At 39.1% G+C, this 18,739-nt stretch overlaps 1 protein-coding gene across 1 annotated transcript in view; it reads right to left on the bottom strand.

Annotated features, from left to right (window-relative positions):
* The window catches only part of med1 (mediator complex subunit 1), a 174,084-nt gene that overhangs the window by 72,916 nt on the left and 82,429 nt on the right, over nucleotides 1-18,739 (bottom strand). Inside the window, exons 7-12 of the mRNA XM_084134395.1 lie at nucleotides 18,480-18,551; nucleotides 18,293-18,367; nucleotides 16,752-16,915; nucleotides 16,521-16,632; nucleotides 12,598-12,722; nucleotides 12,218-12,342 (exon numbers count right to left, since the gene is read on the bottom strand). Of these exons, the coding sequence (XP_083990521.1) occupies nucleotides 12,218-12,342; nucleotides 12,598-12,722; nucleotides 16,521-16,632; nucleotides 16,752-16,915; nucleotides 18,293-18,367; nucleotides 18,480-18,551 (673 nt within the window). The remainder of the gene's footprint in view (nucleotides 1-12,217; nucleotides 12,343-12,597; nucleotides 12,723-16,520; nucleotides 16,633-16,751; nucleotides 16,916-18,292; nucleotides 18,368-18,479; nucleotides 18,552-18,739) is intronic.

Raw genomic sequence — 18,739 nt, forward strand, 5'->3', positions numbered from 1 at the left:
TGCTAGGGTGTTCTGTGTGGTTGCTAGGGCTTTGCTAGGTGGTTGCTAGGGTGTTCTGGGTGGTTGCTATGGTGTTGCTAGGCGGTTGCTAGGGTATTCTGGGTGGTTGCTAGGGCGTTGCTAGGGTATTCTGGGTGGTTGCTATGGTGTTGCTAGGCGGTTGCTAGGGTATTCTGGGTGGATGCTAGGCGGTTGCTAGGGTATTCTTGGTGGTTGCTAGGGCATTGCTAGGCAGTTGCTAGGGTGTTCTGGGTGGTTGCTATGATGTTGCTAGGCGGTTGCTAGGGTATTATGGGTGGTTGCTAGGCGGTTGCTAGGGTATTCTTGGTGGTTGCTAGGCAGTTGCTAGGGTGTTCTGGGTGGTTGCTATGGTGTTGCTAGGCGGGTGCTAGGGTATTCTGGGTGGTTGCTACGGCGTTGCTAGGCAGTTGCTAGGGTGTTCTGGGTGGTTGCTATGGTGTTGCTAGGCGGTTGCTAGGGTATTCTGGGTGGTTGCTAGGGCGTTGCTAGGCAGTTGCTAGGGTATTCAGGGTGGTTGCTAGGCGGTTGCTAGGGTATTCTTGGTGGTTGCTAGGGCGTTGCTAGGCAGTTGCTAGGGTGTTCTGGGTGGTTGCTATGGTGTTGCTAGGCGGTTGCTAGGGTATTCTGGGTTGTTGCTAGGGCGTTGCTAGGCAGTTGCTAGGGTGTTCTGGGTGGTTGTTATGGTGTTGCTAGGCGGTTGCTAGGGTATTCTGGGTGTTTGCTAGGGCGTTGCTAGGCAGTTGCTAGGGTATTCTGGGTGGTTGCTATGGTGTTGCTAGGCGGTTGCTAGGGTATTCTGGGTGGTTGCTATGGTGTTGCTAGGTGGTTGCTAGGGTATTCTGGGTGGTTGCTAGGCGGTTGCTAGGGTATTCTTGGTGGTTGCTATGCAGTTGCTAGGGTATTCTGGGTGGTTGCTATGGTGTTGCTAGGCAGTTGCTATGGTATTCTGGGTGGATGCTAGGGCGTTGCTAGGGTGTTCTGGGTGGTTGCTAGGCAGTTGCTAGGTGTTCTGGGTGGTTACTAGGCAGTTGCTAGGTGTTCTGGGTGGTTGCTAGGCAGTTGCTAGGATGTTCTGGGTGGTTGCTAGAGTTTTTTGGTGGTTACTAGAGCATTTCTAGACGTTGCTAGGGTGTTCAGGGTGGTTGCTAAGGTATTTTTGTTAGTTGCTATGGTGTTACTAGGTGGTTGGTAGTTGTCAAATATGGTTACTATGGAGTTTTTATAGAGTTGTTAAAATCTTGAATAACGAGTGCCTTCAGTACGGCACTCGGCCTGCGGCCTCGTGCCTATGGCCGAATAGGCACAAGCATGGAGCGATATCGCAAGGCCACGAGAGTAAAATTGCTTTAAAAAATAATTTTTTTAAAAAAAAATGGTTTTTTTTGGTTTAGGGTGGTTGCTAGGGAGCTCTTAGTGGTTGCTAGGGTGCTGAAACTGGTTGCTAGGGTGTGGCTATGAAGATTTTAGGCCATTACTTATTGGCTGCTTGATAATATAAATCCTCTGAGGGAGAGAGAGAGGGAGAGACGCAGGGCTGTCAGGCCCTTTGGAGTCTGTGTGTGTGAAAACGTCGGTTGGGATTCAAATATTTTTAGAACTCCCAATGTAAAGTCAATGGGACTTTTTTGGCCGCTTTTTCGTCCGCTGTGCGAACATCGTACACCCGATCGCTTAGAAAAGTCATAGCACACCTCTCCTCAATGAGCCGCTCGATTTGACGCCTCACTCAGGGGTCTGTGACAAACGGTGCGGGGCGCATTACGCGCCAAACTTTTGTCCAGAATAATAAAAAGAAGTAAAAGAATAATAATAAGTATGAGCAATAACAATAGTGATGCTTTCAAAAAAGCACCACTAATAAGTATGAGCAATAACAATAGTGATGCTTTCAAAAAAGCACCACTAATAAGTATGAGCAATAACAATAGTGATGCCTTGCTTTCAGCAAGCACCACTAATAATAAGTATGAGCAATAACAATAGTGATGCTTTCAAAAAAGCACCACTAACTAGAATGTACATTTCCTGAAGAAAATGTGAAGTGGTGCTTGCAGTGGCAAAACTCGCCACTCGGTTGCTAGGGTGTTATACATGATTGCATACGAGCCAACAACCATGTCTGTACGATGTTCTGGTGCTGAGATATGGCTTATTCATGTTGTTCAGGTGGTTGCTAGGGTGTTGCTAGGGTGTTCTGTGTGGTTGCTAGGGCTTTGCTAGGCGGTTGCTAGGGTATTCTGGGTGGTTGCTAGGGTGTTCTGGGTGGTTGCTAGGGCGTTGCTAGGCAGTTGCTAGGGTGTTCTGAGTGGTTGCTATGGCGTTGCTAGGCGGTTGCTAGGGTATTCTGTGGGGTTGCTAGGCGGTTGCTAGGGTATTCTTGGCGTTGCTAGGCAGTTGCTAGGGTATTCTGGGTGGTTGCTAGGGCGTTGCTAGGCAGTTGCTAGGGTATTATGGGTGGTTGCTATGGTGTTGCTAGGCGGTTGCTAGGGTATACTGGGTGGTTGCTAGGCGGTTGCTAGGGTATTCTTGGTGGTTGCTAGGGCGTTGCTAGGTGGTTGCTAGGCTGTTCTGGGTGGTTGCTATGGTGTTGCTAGGCGGTTGCTAGGGTATTCTGGGTGGTTGCTAGGGCGTTGCTAGGCAGTTGCTAGGGTATTCTGGGTGGTTGCTATGGTGTTGCTAGGCGGTTGCTAGGGTATTCTGGGTGGTTGCTAGGCAGTTGCTAGGGTATTATAGGTGGTTGCTAGGGCGTTGCTAGGCAGTTGCTAGGGTGTTCTGGGTGGTTGCTATGGTGTTGCTAGGCGGTTGCTAGGGTATTATGGGTGGTTGCTAGGCGGTTGCTAGGGTATTCTTGGTGGTTGCTATGGTGTTGCTAGGCGGTTGCTAGGGTATACTGGGTGGTTGCTAGGCGGTTGCTAGGGTATTCTTGGTGGTTGCTAGGGCGTTGCTAGGTGGTTGCTAGGCTGTTCTGGGTGGTTGCTATGGTGTTGCTAGGCGGTTGCTAGGGTATTATGGGTGGTTGCTATGGTGTTGCTAGGGTATTCTGGGTGGTTGCTAGGCAGTTGCTAGGGTATTCTGGGTGGTTGCTAGAGCGTTGCTAGGCAGTTGCTAGGGTGTTCTGGGTGGTTGCTAGGGCGTTGCTAGGCAGTTGCTAGGGTGTTCTGAGTGGTTGCTATGGCGTTGCTAGGCGGTTGCTAGGGTATTCTGTGGGGTTGCTAGGCGGTTGCTAGGGTATTCTTGGCGTTGCTAGGCAGTTGCTAGGGTATTCTGGGTGGTTGCTAGGGCGTTGCTAGGCAGTTGCTAGGGTATTATGGGTGGTTGCTATGGTGTTGCTAGGCGGTTGCTAGGGTATACTGGGTGGTTGCTAGGCGGTTGCTAGGGTATTCTTGGTGGTTGCTAGGGCGTTGCTAGGTGGTTGCTAGGCTGTTCTGGGTGGTTGCTATGGTGTTGCTAGGCGGTTGCTAGGGTATTCTGGGTGGTTGCTAGGGCGTTGCTAGGCAGTTGCTAGGGTATTCTGGGTGGTTGCTATGGTGTTGCTAGGCGGTTGCTAGGGTATTCTGGGTGGTTGCTAGGCAGTTGCTAGGGTATTATAGGTGGTTGCTAGGGCGTTGCTAGGCAGTTGCTAGGGTGTTCTGGGTGGTTGCTATGGTGTTGCTAGGCGGTTGCTAGGGTATTATGGGTGGTTGCTAGGCGGTTGCTAGGGTATTCTTGGTGGTTGCTATGGTGTTGCTAGGCGGTTGCTAGGGTATACTGGGTGGTTGCTAGGCGGTTGCTAGGGTATTCTTGGTGGTTGCTAGGGCGTTGCTAGGTGGTTGCTAGGCTGTTCTGGGTGGTTGCTATGGTGTTGCTAGGCGGTTGCTAGGGTATTATGGGTGGTTGCTATGGTGTTGCTAGGGTATTCTGGGTGGTTGCTAGGCAGTTGCTAGGGTATTCTGGGTGGTTGCTAGAGCGTTGCTAGGCAGTTGCTAGGGTGTTCTGGGTGGTTGCTATGGTGTTGCTAGGCAGTTGCTATGGTATTTTGGGTGGATGCTAGGGCGTTGCTAGGCAGTTGCTAGGGTGTTCTGGGTGGTTGCTAGGCAGTTGCTAGGTGTTCTGGGGGGTTGCTAGACAGTTGCTAGGGTGTTCTGGGTAGTTGCTACGGTATTTTTGGTGGTTACTAGAGCATTTCTAGACGTTGCTAGGGTGTTCAGGATGGTTGCTAAGGTATTTTTTTTAGTTGCTATGGTGTTACTAGGTGGTTGGTAGTTGTCAAAGATGGTTACTATGGAGTTTTTATAGAGTTATTAAAATCTTTAATAACGAGTGCCTTCAGTACGGCACTCGGCCTGCGGCCTCGTGCCTATGGTCGAATAGGCACAAGCATGGAGCAATATCGCAAGGCCACGAGTGTAATATTGCATTAAAAAATACAAAAAAATGTAAAAAAAATTTTTTTTTGGTTTAGGGTGGTTGCTAGGGAGCTCTTAGTGGTTGCTAGGGTGCTGAAACTGGTTGCTAGGGTGTGGCTATGAAGATTTTAGGCCATTACTTATTGGCTGCTTGATAATATAAATCCTCTGAGGGAGAGAGAGAGGGAAAGACGCAGGGCTGTCAGGCCCTTTGGAGTGGTGTGTGTGTGAAAACGTCGGTTGGGATTCAAATATTTTTAGAACTCCCAATGTAAAGTCAATGGGACTTTTTTGGCCGCTTTTTCGTCCGCTGTGCGAACATCGTACACCTGATCGCTTAGAAAAGTCATAGCACACCTCTCCTCAATGAGCCGCTCGATTTGACGCCTCACTCAGGGGTCTATGACAAACGGTGCGGGGCGAGTTTCGCGCCAAACTTTTGTGTGGAAGAATAATAATAAGAAGAATAATAATAAGTATGAGCAATAACAATAGTGATGCCTTGCTTTCAGCAAGCACCACTAATAATAATAAGTTTAAATAGGATTTCAATATGTTGGCTCTCTCAAGCCAACTTAATAATAATAATAAGTTTAAGTACAATATCAGAAAGTTGGCTCTCTCAAGCCAACTTAATAATAATAATAATGTTACATTTATACCAAAAGATGTCGTCACATTATCCAGGTGGATGCCGCACTTTGGTGGTGGTTGAGGAGATTCCTAAGCTGGTCTATAATACACCAGTTTATTGGTGGAGAGGAGACAGAGTGATGAAGGCCAATCAGTATATATGGGGATTATTAGGAGGCCATGATGATGGACAGAGGCCAGTTGGCAAATTTGGCCAGGATACCGGGGTTACACCCCTGCTTTTTTTTTTAAGGAAATCCTGGGATTTTTAATGACCAGAGAGTCAGGACCTTGGTTTAACGTCTCATCTGAAGGATGGTGCTTGTTACAGTATCACTATACTGGGGCATTAGAACCCACACAGACCACAGGTTGAGCACCCCCTGCTGACCTCACTAATACCTCTTCCAGCAGCAACCTGGTTTTCCCAAGAGGTCTCCCATCAAGGTACTGACTAGGCTCAACCCTTCTTAGCTTCAGTGGGCAACCAGTCTTGGGCTACAGGGTGATATGGCTGTTGTAAAAAAATCCTAGGAGTTGAACATGCTCCTCAAGACGACAAAGGTATTATAAATCATTAAAGTTTCTGCATTGAACAGCTTTTTCCGTGGGTACATACGTGAAATTCTTCAAAGAAGCCTATCGAACATTACTGTTAACGTACTAATAGAAAAGAAAAGCAAAATAAATGTAACAATTTCATGCTGATCTTCATTATCTTATGTGCAGGGAAAAACAGCTGAACTTCTGCGGAGCAGTAATGAATCAAGTAATGTGGTAAGCGCCGTGCTGGTGAGATCAGTTTGTGCCGCGCTGTCCGTGTGGTGGCACTAGCAAATACATAAAACGGTATTGCCTCATTACATATCATTCATAAAAAATATATCGATATATTGTACAAACTTGATATACCGCCCAGACCTACGCAATAGTACTATTTAAAACCCTGCTTACTATTTCCAGTTATAGCAAAAATATTTTACTAAAATTAAAATAAAAGAAAAAGAAACAAAAAAAGAAGTAATTATTACTTTAATTTCTGCAGTTAGATCATTGATCATTTGTAGAGTGGGCAAAGTTATTACATTTCTAACTAGATCAGTTACAATAAAAATACACTGACAATCAAGCTTGTATAGTTTTTTTAGCAACTCTCTGTCATCATATATCTCCAATTCATTATATCTTCATTGGAAAGTGTGTGGTCTCCTCTCTGCCGCCATCTTGTCCATCTAACTATGTTAGGATACCTCTCCAGCACTCTTAAAGGGGACTTATTATGCCCCTTTTTACAATATGTAATATAAGTCTCAGGTGTCCCCAGAATGTGTCTGGTCATTTGTCACGTTATAATATATGATCTGTGGGGTATTTTGAGCTGAAACTTCACATTTTTGAGTGGAAGGACGAACTCGTGGGTTTTCGGGTTTCATGAATATCTTTGGGTTTGGGATGGGTTCAGTTTGTAACTAAGAAAAACTATATATGTAGTTAAAGGTTAGGGTTTGCGTGCTGCCTTCTGTGTTGTGGTTGAAAGAGCGCACGAAAGCGGGAGGCAGCACATATATAATTGATTTACATTTAGCAGACGCTTTTATCCAAAGCGACTTACAAATTAGGACTAAAATAAGCGAGTCATCGTGAAAAGGCAAAAACAATGCAAGAAGTGCTCAAAATACAAAGTGCAGGCATTGGTCAGAGTAGCATAAGCCAGACAAGGGAGGATTAAGGGAAAAGGAAAGTATTTTTATTTTATTTTTTTAGGAGATTAAGTGCTCACAGAAGAGATGAGTTTTAAGTTGTCTTTTGAATGTTGTCAGGGATTCTGCATTCAGGATGAGGGTGGGGAGAGCATTCCACCAGCATGGAACCGTGAATGTGAATGTTCTGGAGAGTGATCTTTTGGTTCTCTGTGATGGTACCACGAGACGTCGCTCATTGACTGATCGTAGGCTTCTGGTAGGGATGTAGATTTGTAGGAGCGAGTGGAAGTAGGAGGGAGCTGAGCCTGTGATAGATCTGTAAGCAAGCATCAATGCCTTGAACTTGATGCGAGCAGCGAGTGGTAACCAGTGCAGAGAGATGAACACGAGTGACGTGGGCCCTTTGGGGCTCGTTGAAGACGAGACGAGCTGCAGCGTTCTGAATCATTTGTAGAGGTTTAGTTGCACATGATGGAAGTTCAGCCAGAAGAGCATTGCAGTAGTCAAGCCTAGATATGACCAGGGCCTGGACGAGAAGTTGTGTTGCATGCTCAGTTAGGAAAGGCCTGATCTTCCTGATGTTGTGCAGTGCAAACCGGCATGATCGAGTTGTCTTTGTAATTTGGTCTGTGAAGGTCAGCTGGTCATAATTTTGATTTATTATTTATTATTTGATTTATTATTATTGGTCACAACTGATATATTAACAGAACTGTTTTGAGCGTGTGCTCCCACTCTTGCACGCTCTTTCGGTCACAACACAGCAGATGGCACGCAGTCCTTAACTATGAGTGTAATAAGGCAAACAATTACTAAGGGAAAATGTATTATAGTGCCAAATGATGCAGGCGAAGCAGCACTGCAACAAATTCTACCAATTAATAGGAAAAATATTCGTCAGTCACACCTCGTGTTTGCTGGATAACAGGTGAGCCATGGGATACCACAAAATCATACATAAACCTCTAAAATTTCTATGCAATAATGTGTGTAAGTGTAAAGTAAATAAGTGTAAACTGAGTACAGTGCAAATCAACTAGCCGTGCTGCTGTTTCTGTGTCTCAGAAATCAGAGCTTTGTTAGCCTATATTATCAATAAAATACTGCATCATAAACATTTTCTACTATTTGATATACATTTAAGTGTTTTAAACCTTGAGAGGCTATATGATAGACTAATATGACACATGAATGACTGAAAACTATGAATGAAATGAGCGCAGCGCGTTCGTAAATCAAATAGCTACGTTTCTCTCGCATATCTCAGAAATCAGCTTTGTCAAAGGTAGTCTGCGATCAACTAAATCACTACATCATACAGATTTTCTACTATTTGATGTGTATTTAAATGTTTAAAACATTGCACGATATGATGAATGAATGAGTAAAAAGTAAACTATATGAATGAAATGAAGCACGATAGCAAGTCAAAGAGCTGCTTTGCCATCTCTAATTAATCATACACATTTTCTACCACTTGATTTGTCTATTTAAATGTTTTAAACCTTCTACGATATGATCTTGTCATTCCAACGAATAAACAGCTCAGCAGTTACGTGCAGTTTAGGTCTTAAAAAGCTGGCTTGGCTTATGGTAGGCAAGAATAAAGGTAGCCTACATCTCTACAGCGACGGATTTCGGGTTGGGTTCTGTCTTAGTACCAGTAGGGTTCGGGTCGGGTCAAACAATCTCAGGTACGGGCCGGGTTCGGGCTTCAGTTTAAAGCCCGTGCAGACCTCTACATTGGAGCACATTCCTGAACTGCTCATTTTGAGACACTGTTTCAAATTTATGGTGAAAATAAACGGAGTGGATGGATTTTTACTACAATATGGTGGTTGTGTACACACACTGACTGCAGACACATAAATATATTAAAAAACAATATAAAAGTTAATTTTGCATAATAGGTCCCCTTCAAATAATTCTTGACCCATAGTAACCTTTTTGAATCAAGAATTACCTCAATCAAGAATTCAAGAATTATTCTTGACTAGGAATAAGAGTAAAGTTCTTAGAATTTTGACACACTTAAAGGATTTCACTTTCAAAAAAAATGTTGCTGATAATTTACTCACTCCGATGTCATCCAAGATATCTATATCTTTCTTTAGTCGAAAAGAAATTAAGGTTTTTGAGGAAAACATTCCAGGATTTTTCTTCATATAATTGACTTCAATGGCAACCAACGGTTCGAAGGTTCAAATGTCCGTCTTAATGCAGCTTCAAAGTCTCTACACGATCCCAGTCAAGAAATAAGGGTCTTATCTAGTGAAACGATCGGTCATTTTCAAAAAAAAAAAATATATATACACCGGTATACACTTTTTAACCACAAATGCTCGTCGTGTACAATCTCTGAGATGTGCAACGCATTGCATCACCACGTTGGAAAGGTAACGTGTCACGTCATCGGTCCAAGTTATTTGTCTGTGTACTCCGGATCAAAAAGGTAGGGAAGGGCGTAAAATTCCATCTCATTTTCTCCTCCAACTTCAAAATCGTCCGACATCTTTGTTTTAATTTATTTTTATTTTTTTCGTGACCTTTCCAACGTGATGACGTAATACATGAGATGGTACAAGACGGGCATTTGTGGTTAAAAAGTATATATATTAGTGCTGTAAAACGATTAAAATATTTAATCGCGATTAATCACATTAATGTCATAGTTAACTCGCAATTAATCGCACATTGTTATCTATTCTAAATGTCCCTTGATTTCTTTTTGTCCCATTATTTTTTTTCTCATTTTAATGCTCTTATCAACATGGAAAAGTGGATCGGCTTGCTTTGTGCAAATGTTTTTTTTTTTTATTGAAAACAACATTGGCATATACTGTAGTGTTCAATTTCACACTAACATTCACACTTGGAGCAAATAATCGCGTCGGAAAATTCGCATCAGCTGTGTGCTTGGCCATCAAGTGGTATTTCAGACTGGACGTGCTGCGATGATAGCTCAGTTAACAACGACAAAACACACAGATCACTTTGGTCTTGTCAATGGAACCATTTGGCAACTTTTTAAAAGTAAACTTTCCATTCAGAATCTTATTGGCATCCATTTCGGCGTCTCGCACTCGCCATCCACTCAAAACGTAACGTTAGCCTACTACTCTTTGGCCGGTTCGCAAGCCCAAACAAGTGTGTGCGGCGTGCCTGTTGTTTTGTTTCCGGTCTAGCTAGATCTGGTGTGGTGGTGTTGTTTTTCTAACATTGTTGTTGCAACGGCATGTGAAAAAAAATACAACGTTTGCTAGGACAAAAAGAATATGGCAAGCCGTTTTAACATTTAATCATTTCAACTGACTAGTATCTATTTTCATGCTACTAGTACTTATTTTTTAGATACTAGTATCTATTCCATTAAGTACTAGTACTTATTCATTAGGTACTAGTGCCTATTCTTTAGATACTAGTGCTTATTCTTTAGGTACTAGTACTTATTCATTAGATACTAGTACTTATTCATTAGATACTAGTTCTTATTTATTAGCTACTAGTACTTATTCAATAGATACTAGTACATATTTATTAGATACTAGTACCTATTAAATAGATACTAGTACTTATTCATTAGATACTAGTACTTATTTCAGTAGTGACTAGTAACTATTCTTTTGTTACTAGTAACAAATAATTTGTTTTTCCATTGACTTCTATGGGGATCTGTCATTCAGATATCAACTATTCGGTTCTGACTAGTATGTATTCCATTTGTGACTAGTACATAAATATTAGGTACTAGTAGTTATTTATTAGGTACTAATACTTATTTTTTACATACTAGTACTTATTAATTTGATACTAGTACCTATTAAATAGATACTAGTACCTATTCATTAGCTACTAGTACTTATTCATTAGATACTAGTACTTATTCATTAGATACTAGTACCTATTAATTAGATACTAGTACTTATTAATTAGCTACTAGTACTTCAATATATACTAGTACTTTTTTATTAGACACTAGTATCTTTTGTAATTGTTACTAGTAACTATTCTTATTTTACTAGTCACAACTGCTATTTAACTAGTCTTATGTTTTGACTAGTCAGAACGGCCACTGGAGAGTTAAATAAAAAATCTTACTAGTAAAATAAAAAATCTTGCTAGTAACATTTGGAATAAATACTAGTATCTAATAAATAGGTACTAGTATATATTGAATAAGTACTAGTAGCTAATTAATAAGTACTAGTATCTAATTAATAGGCACTAGTATCTAATGGATAAGTACTAGTATCTAATGAATAAGTACTAGAATCTATTGAATAACTACTAGTAGCTAATAAATAATTACTAGTATCTATTTAATAGGTACTAGTATCTTTTTAATAACTACTAGTATCTAATATATATGTACTAGTCACAATTGTAATACATACTAGTCAGAACTGAATAGTTGATATCTGAATGACAGATCCCCATAGAAGTTAATGGCAAAAAAAAAACATTTGTTACTAGTATCTAATGAATAAGTACTAGTCACTATTGGAATAAGTACTAGTATCTAATGAATAAGTACTAGTATCTATTTAATAAGTACTAGTATCTAATGAATAAGTACTAGTATCTAATAATAAGTACTAGTAACTAATGAATAAGTACTAGTATCTAATAAATAAGAACTAGTATCTAATGAATAAGTACTAGTATCTAATAAATTAGCACTAGTCACTATTGGAATAAGTACTAGTATCTAATAAATAAGAACTAGTATCTAATGAATAAGTACTAGTATCTTTAAAAAGGTACTAGTACCTAAAGAATAAGCACTAGTATCTAAAGAATAGGCACTAGTACCTAAAGAATAAGCACTAGTACCTAATGAATAAGTACTAGTACTTAATGGAATAGATACTAGTATCTAAAAAATAAGTACTAGTAGCATGAAAATAGATACTAGTCGGTTGAAATGATTAAATGTTAAAACGGCTTGCCATAAAAAGAACGTTAATCTCGCGATTAAAAAAATTGACGCCGTTAAAATGGGTTATAATTATGTATATATATAGTTTTTTTTATTATTATTTATTTATTTTTAAATAACAGATCGTTTCGCTAGATAAGACCCTTATTTCTCGACTGGGATCGTGTAGAGACTTTGAAGCTGCATTGAGACGGACATTTGAACCTTCAAACCGTTGGGTGCCACTGAAGTCCATTATATGAAGAAAAATCCTGGAATGTTTTCCTCAAAAACCTTAATTTCTTTTCGACTGAAGAAAGAAAGACATGGATATCTTGGATGACATCGGGGTGAGTAAATTATCAGCAAAAAAATTTTTGTAAGTGAACTAATCCTTTAAAGCTAATATTTTACTCTAAGCGGCTTTATACATATGACCCCAGGTCTAAACACAGTATATTGTGTCAATATAGACACTGCTAGATATAAAGTGACCTAATATGAATTAACAAACAATAACTTTACAAACAAAAACCCCAGTGGTGTCTAATACTCACAGCATAAAAACGCATTGTTTGGGCCAAAGCAGGAGGACTGGCCCCTCCATCCTCATGCAGTTGGCTCTTAATGATGAGATCATATAGTGGGGACAAGGTGGGCGCAGTCTCAAAAACAGGGATGCCTAAAAAGATTTTTTTTTTAAATTGTGAAGTAGAGCTATATTCATGCAGTCTCACAGAAACACATGAGCAATTCTCATATTAACTCTTATTTTAATCAAAATTTGTGATATATCATGTGATTGACCAGTTAATATCAGAAGCATAATAACTAATAATAAGTCAAGTTAAGTCAATAATAGTCCATGTTTTGTTTCAAAACAACTAACTTTTGATCAATTATACAGCTAATCATCCAGACAATATTATATTCATACCTGTAGAACTGCCCATTTTTTTTATATATAATGCAGAGAATGGCATCAAGCAATTCATCTTCAGGAAGAAACACGCTGGTAAATCTACACAGTTTGAGTTTGTTACGGAAGAAAATGATGGAGTCCTAGGAAAACAAAAACAAACAAAAAACAACAGTAATTAAATAACTATCTGACATGACTCCAAAACATCACATTATATAGATTTTCAAATATCTTGAAAGAATAAAGACTTGGATAAATACTTAACAATAAATAATTATTATAAATCAATACATTTTACAGCAGTAAAATCCTGTGTTTTAAACAACTTCTATTTAAATATATTGCAAACAAAGCTATTATATGACTTCAGAATACTTAGGCTACTTTTATGATATAAACAGTATAAACAGCTTGTGGTCAAGTATGCAGCAAAATTCTGCTATTCTCATCTGCGTTCCATGGACAAGGTTCCCACTCTTTCATGAACATCAGATTCAAGCATTTTTTAAAGCACCTTTTGTTTTATATCAAGCACAATAAAGACAATAAAGGTGGGTTTGTTACTGCCAACCTGGACAGTATACTGCCAACCTGGACTGTGTCTATCATTACTGCAGTAATGTTAAGGCATAAACTGACAACTAAAAACAAATTTAAGGTGCATATGACTTTTTAAATCCATTGAGGAGAGAAGGCTGGTAGAGTAAACGAGAGATGCAGTTTGCAGCATTCTTATTCCTGCTGTTAAAGGGCTGGTATAATGCCCTTTTCACAAGATGTACAAATAAATCTCTGATGTCCCCACAGAGTGTGCATGTGAAGTTTTAGCTCAAAATACCCCACAGATATTTTTATATAGCGTGTTAAAGTTGTCACTTTTTGAGGATGAGCAAAAACGCCCCGTTTTTGTGTCTGTCCCTTTAAATGCAAATGAGCTGCTGCTCCCGGCACAGAGGGTGGAGCTTCAACAGCTCGTTCTTAGCAGCTTCTATTACCTAACACAGACATGCACTGAAATTTTCAAAAACGTTTAGCCTTTTATGTTTAAACTGGAGTCACAAAGATGAAGAGACTCAAGAAGAAGTGACATGTAGACAACATTTCTGAATGGTTAGTTGATGAATTTATGTAGCTTATGTGTAGTTATCTTCTAGTCATTGATTAGCATATTCTGTCTTGATGATCTACAAATCATGTTCCGGGGGTGGGGTTTATGTAAATTTTAGGGTTAGTGATGTCACTAACCCGGGAGGAATGTTGTTTAGTCCCTACCAGCTGTTTGTTGTAGTCCTTAAAAAGCAATTTCTTTAAAAGAAAATATCTCCCTTTGCTTTGAACTGAGCATCGTAACTTTGCAGATGTTGTTTATGCTCAAACAGCAACATTACACACTAACTAAAGTTCGAAAAGTGAAAACATAAATCAACCACCCCTTTAACATTATTTTCACACTGGTTTTAGATTTCCTTTTTTATGAATCATTACTTGATTAAAAAATTAAAATATACATGAAATTTGCCATTAAATTATATCAATAAGGTAATTGTTAGATATTAAAAAATATAAAAATTATCCACTACCTTAATTAATAGAGCAAAGATTACAACTACTATGCACTGGAATCGAACTCATGACAGCTTGATTTCTATTGAGGTTTCTATTCTGATGATCTAAAGGTATAGGATAGGAGAATATACCAAGATGTAGATCAAGGTAAATGGGACTGCAGGTTCTCTTTTTTTGTTTTATCCGTTTTCTTTTTTAAATCTGTTTTCCTTTTATTTTAATAGACACCTTAATTACGTTTATTTCAATAGACATTTTCTGCCTGTAAAAATCATCTATCTCTGATATTTTGTATAGTTATTATTATATTTTTTTTTTTATTATTCTTTATGTATGTGTAACTGTTTCTCGTGCATATCCGTTTTATATTTTTTAGCAGTTATGTCCTCCACACTGAATTAATTCAGTGAAAATTTGTCAGTGTTAATGCTGGTAACTTTGTTCGTAAGAAAAACAATTAAGTATTTTTTTTAAAAATATTACAAATTATTTGTTAATCACCTGTAAATGGTATCTGCAGGGTTTTTAAAAATCTAATTTAAGGCTTTTAAGACCTGCACAAATACAATTAATACAGTATTGGGGGAGATACAGTGTTTATTGTAAGACTGATGCCAGACTGTCTGGACCACGAGAGAGCTACTCTCTGAAAAAAACAAAGGAAATTAACATTTGAACTCTCTCTTGCAAAATTAGCATCCCCACCCGAGACGCAATCACCTCAGTATTGTCTTAATTTACATTTCTTTCCTTTCATCCCCTCTTCCCCCATCTCTTCTCTCCACATGCTGAAACCATCTGATATTCACCCAAAAATCAATATAGTTTAATGTGAACAATTATCATACAACACTATACATGTTTGGTATCATTTGAAGGTCTCATTCCCAAAGAAGTAAACCAAAAGGTGATAAAGGTTTAAAGAGGTCACAAGATGTAACATAAATCTATGGTGTCCCCAGAATGTGTCTGTGAAATTTCAGCTCAAAATACCCCCCAGATCATTTATTATAGCTTGTCAAATTTGCCCCTTTTTGGGTGTGAACAAAAACGCGCCGTTTTTGTGTCTGTTCCTTTACAGGATTAGTTCACCTCAAAATGAAAAATTCCTGATAATTTACGCACCCCAATGCCATCCAAGATGTATTTCTTTCTTCAGTGGAAAAGAAATTAAGTTTGAGGAAAACATTTCAGGATTTTTCTACACACAATGGAGTTCAATGGCAACCAGAATGTTCAAGTTCAAATCAATGCAGTTTCAAAGGGCTTTGAAGTGCTTCAAAGGGCTCTGCACGATCCCAGCTGAGGAATGGGGTCTTATCTAGTGAAACGATCGGTCATTTTCTAAAAAAAATAAAAATATACTTTTTAACCACAATTGTTCGTCTTGTGCTGGTCTGCGACGTGCCATGCATTTTTTTAGAAAATGACCGATCGTTTCGCTAGATAAGACCCTTATTTCTCGACTGGGATCGTGCAGAGCTCTTTGAAGCACTTCAAAGCCCTTTGAAACTGCACTGATTTGGACTTCAACATCTTGGTCGCCATTGAACTCTGTTGTGTGTAGAAAAATCCTGAAATGTTTTGATAAAAAACTTAATTTCTTTTCCACTGAAAACCTTCCACAGAGGTTCATTTTGAGGTGAACTAATCCTTTAAATGCAAATGAGCTGCTGCTCCCCGCAAAATACCACACGGATGAAGCCTGAGCGAGAGATTGCATGCTTTTCTCGAACTTTTGCCTTTGTATTAGAACTGTTGTCGCTTGCGGCAAATGGCGGCGCCGTGGGTGGAAACGTGCAGATTAAGGGACGGTAATATTATAATAAGATCGCCTTCCTAGGTCAGAAGGGGAGTGAAATCTGATCGGCTTATTTTTTGACATGCTTGCAGAAAAAGGCTTACCTAAACAAAGCTACTGGGTTGTCACTTTTCACGTTTTCCTGGTTGGTAGATGCACCAGGGACCCAATTATAGCACTTAAACGGAAAAAAACGGAGAAACTAAAACTGAGCTAGTTAAATAGCTCCACGTTTCTCACACGTTCATCATGCAGGGCTTTCCCCCCCAATCACTAGTGCCGTTTCGTTCTGGCAGTGCATAAAGGCCAATTTTTGTAATAGCACAATGCTCCTCTAACAAAATTTAGTTCATGTTTATTTCATGTTTATTTCAAGCACTTTCAAGGACCCATGTTTATTTTTTTGCACACTTCCCAGCCCTTGAATCTATTTGTCTGAAATTCAAGTACTCATAAAAAGCATGGGAACCCTGCATGGAAGAGATTACACAAGATTACACCATGGTAGTTACACCAGAATTGTCATTGTTGTTGATTGCATTGTTGTCCTTTAATTCCCCAAAGATCTAACCCTTTGTTGTCGACTGGATGGGATCCTGTGATAAGCGGAGCAATGGGAAGCTTGTAAACCGATGTTGTGCCCTCAACAGTCACTGACACACTCACACCTAAAGTACGGGGAACTGCAGAATACAAGAGGAGAAAATAATCAATGACCTTGAAGTAAATAAACACTAGATTGACATTTAAATGAACATTCAACAATTTTGTTGATATGATTTATAAAACATGATTTTCTCACTATTGACATCAGTGAAGTTCAGTTGGGCTCCTGTTCCCTCTTCAAAGATATCATTTGGAGAAACGTAACACTGTAGAGATACTAGATGACCGCCACTCCTCGCCGTCAACAGACCCACACTACCATGAAGTATGGTCTCCACAGTGTTGGCATTAGTGGCAATCCTATGATATAAATTGCTTGAGTAATTATAACCTTTCAAGAAAAAAAAAAAAAACAGTATTTTTCTTATGCACACTATGGTACTAAATGTCAACTGACAGGGATACAGAACCAGTGCCCAAAAATGATGCTATTTACAAACACCAATGGTGTAACTGACTGCTAGTATTTCTATTAATTTGATCAAAAGCAGGTCATAAATGGCATAAAAATGCTGAATAACAGATCAGATTATTTTGGATGTGAAAAATTGAACCTCTGTTACGACTTCCCCAAAAGCTTAAAGGAGTAAATTGGGAAGATGAGATTAAATAGGTAGTTGTACAGATGCTTTGCCTTTTAAATACAGGTATACAACCATGCCATGATCCCAACAGTTTTCATAGGATCTTAAAAACATATTACAGAGGCGACCGAATCATTGCTAAAGACTCTCCCCCCCAGGAGTGATCCTCCCAGCTGAGAAGCATGGTGAAAGCAGCATCATGGTTTAAAGCTTCTTTGCTGCATCAAAGCCTGGGCACATTGCAATCACTGAAGGTACAATGAATGTAAAACTGTATCAAGAGATTCTACACGAGAATGTCAGCACAGAAGTACACAACATTGCGTTTTAGAGACGCTGAGTGATTTAACAAAAACAGAAGTAAATCAACTAAATAACGGCTGAAAAGGAAAATATATATTTTGAGTCCTGACCTTGAGCCATAAATACAGATAACCAACCCATAAATATAGATAAGAATAAGATTCTAAATGATTTATGGGGAATGATGGTTCAAACTGGTCAAAATTCTTACAAGCAGCTACAGAAAAAAATTGGTGGAGGTCTTGCTGCTAAAGTTACTAAATTCAAGGGTTCACTTACATTCTCCACTACTTTTTGCATGATCACTCAATGTTCTCAATAAATTGCTCAAATTTTTTGAGTAATCAATGCAGAAATCCAGATATTTTCAAAGGGTTCACAAACTTGTGACTGACACTGTATGGATGTTGTGCATAATAGCTTCTAATGGTTCAAAAACAAAGCAGCTATGGTTATCTGTTGGCAAGGTTACAAGCTATTCCATAGCTATGTCATTGTTCATTTCTCAAGACACAAGTAAGAATGTGGGCTTATTCTGAGAACAATTTGCAACTGGCCACTGTCTCTAGCACCTATTAGCACCATTTCTGTAGAAAAAAATGAATAATAATTACCATATTCATGTCCCATGGTATTAACATAGTACTGCAAGTTACTTTAAAGAATAATATAATAATATCACAATATAGTATTACAATTGTACCATGTCCAAAAATGTCCATTGTACGTTTTTGCTAGTGTACGATACTGGGGAAACAGTTTTCTTGACAAATAGGAAAAGAAAAGGTGCCTGAACATATGCATCATCTTGGTGAGGTCTAACTCCAGGGACTGAAGCGCCAAATACATCTTTGTCTTTAGTTTGCTGTGGAATAAAATAAGAAAATAGTATTAAAATGCAAATAGAAACAGGAATGGCAAGTGTTTAATGATCTAATTTAAAAAAATAAAAAAAAATAAAAAAATAGAGAACACACTTGTCTCCAGGGAGCTTATACAGGTTAACCAGACCCTTCAGGTGTTTGGAAAACTCATCAAAATTTTTGTCTCTGTAAAAATAAAGGTTAATGTTATGGTAAATACATTTACTGCTTTGTGTGCTTGTACAGTGACAACGTTACAGTTGTTGTAACTTGTATAAAATAACTTGAATTCTTGAATCTGACTGGCTCATAGGTGACTTTATGATGGCAAGTTGTATAAATGTAGGTCCCGTTTTGTCTGTCATTACAGTTGC

This window comes from Abramis brama, assembly GCF_963993115.1.
Source record: "Abramis brama genome assembly, chromosome: 14".
NCBI lineage: Eukaryota > Metazoa > Chordata > Actinopteri > Cypriniformes > Leuciscidae > Abramis > Abramis brama.